Below are 1,164 nucleotides of genomic sequence, written 5' to 3'. Positions count from 1 at the left end.
CAGGAATGTGAGGTCTGAGACACCATGCCCAGGAATGCCTCCATGGGCTTGCAATTGCGGTTCCAGAAAATTCGGAGGGCTCCACGCCCCTGCCCCTTTCCCTCTTTCTCCCTAAGTGTGAAGCTACCCAGGCTCCCCTTGGGGAGATTTTTCTGGAGGAAAATACCCTGGAGAGTTGGATTTGAAATAGCTTAGCGGCCAGAGGGACTTTACCAATAGGTGCCACCCATGCTCCTGGTTAAGGCCTGAGTGGAGTGGCTTGGAGAAGTCACCTACCCTCTGTGGTCCTCGCCATGTGAGGGTCACAGCTCTTAGAGCTATTGACTGGTTTTCATGGGTGGCGAGGTAAGTCTGGAAACCACATCACCCTCTTGGAGTCTCACCATTCAAGTCAGCCGAGTAGAGGCTCTAACAAGGCCCACAATAAGAACTCATTTTATTTAAGCCAGTGTTCACCAAACTTGTTTGCCCACAGAACCTGATTTCGGAAGTAACACGGATTACCATTTCCAACAACTGGATTTCTACAAAACACCCATTATAAATGCCGGCCTGGGTGTTACCTCTGAGGGCCCCTTAGCTTTCAGATTGCCGTGTATAAAACCTCGAGATGGCTTAATCTATCAAAACCTCTCCTGAGGGCAGGTGTGAGGGAAGAAGCAGGAAAGTGAGGTTTAGAGTTCCCAGTGATGGTCCTGGTGAGGGAGTGGGGGAGAGGGGCAGATATAGGGTGTGCCAGAGAGAGAGAGAGAGAGAGAGAGAGAAGCAGGGAGAAAGAGAAGGAGAGAGGAAGAGATGGGGGGTGGGGAGGACCCTCCCACACTCTCCCTCCACACCCATCACTGATTAATCCCTGTCCTGCCCTGCTAGGGGAGCTTGTACAGGAGCCAGCAGCTTCTCCTGGGGGAGAAGGCCACCAGGAACGAAGCCTCCATGAATCATTGACTGTCCTTCTATTGTGCTGGAACCAGCTGGGGCTGGTGTCCGTGCCAAGCTCCTGGAGCTGTGGGCAAAGGTGGTGCAGGCTGGGGCTGAGCCCAAGCAGAGCTACAGCCTCATCTAGACCCTTCCAAAATAGGCCAATCCCAGCCCATCTGGATGGGCTCTGCACACCAAGGCTCCCTCACTCCCAATCCCCCACAGCCAGTGGAAGTAGAGTGAGCA

General features: G+C 53.5%; 1 protein-coding gene across 1 annotated transcript in view; it reads left to right on the top strand.

Moving 5' to 3' along the window:
- The window catches only part of AQP1 (aquaporin 1 (Colton blood group)), an 8,260-nt gene extending 7,315 nt beyond the window's left edge, over positions 1-945 (top strand). The window contains 1 exon segment of the mRNA XM_011955123.1: positions 871-945. Within this exon segment, the coding sequence (XP_011810513.1) occupies positions 871-945 (75 nt within the window).
- The last annotated feature ends 219 nt before the right edge of the window (positions 946-1,164 follow it).

Source organism: Colobus angolensis, unplaced genomic scaffold, assembly GCF_000951035.1.
Source record: "Colobus angolensis palliatus isolate OR3802 unplaced genomic scaffold, Cang.pa_1.0 Scaffold395, whole genome shotgun sequence".
NCBI classification, from domain to species: Eukaryota; Metazoa; Chordata; class Mammalia; order Primates; family Cercopithecidae; genus Colobus; species Colobus angolensis.
Note: the sequence above shows the minus strand (reverse complement) of the source record. Positions and strands in the feature narration are given on the sequence as shown.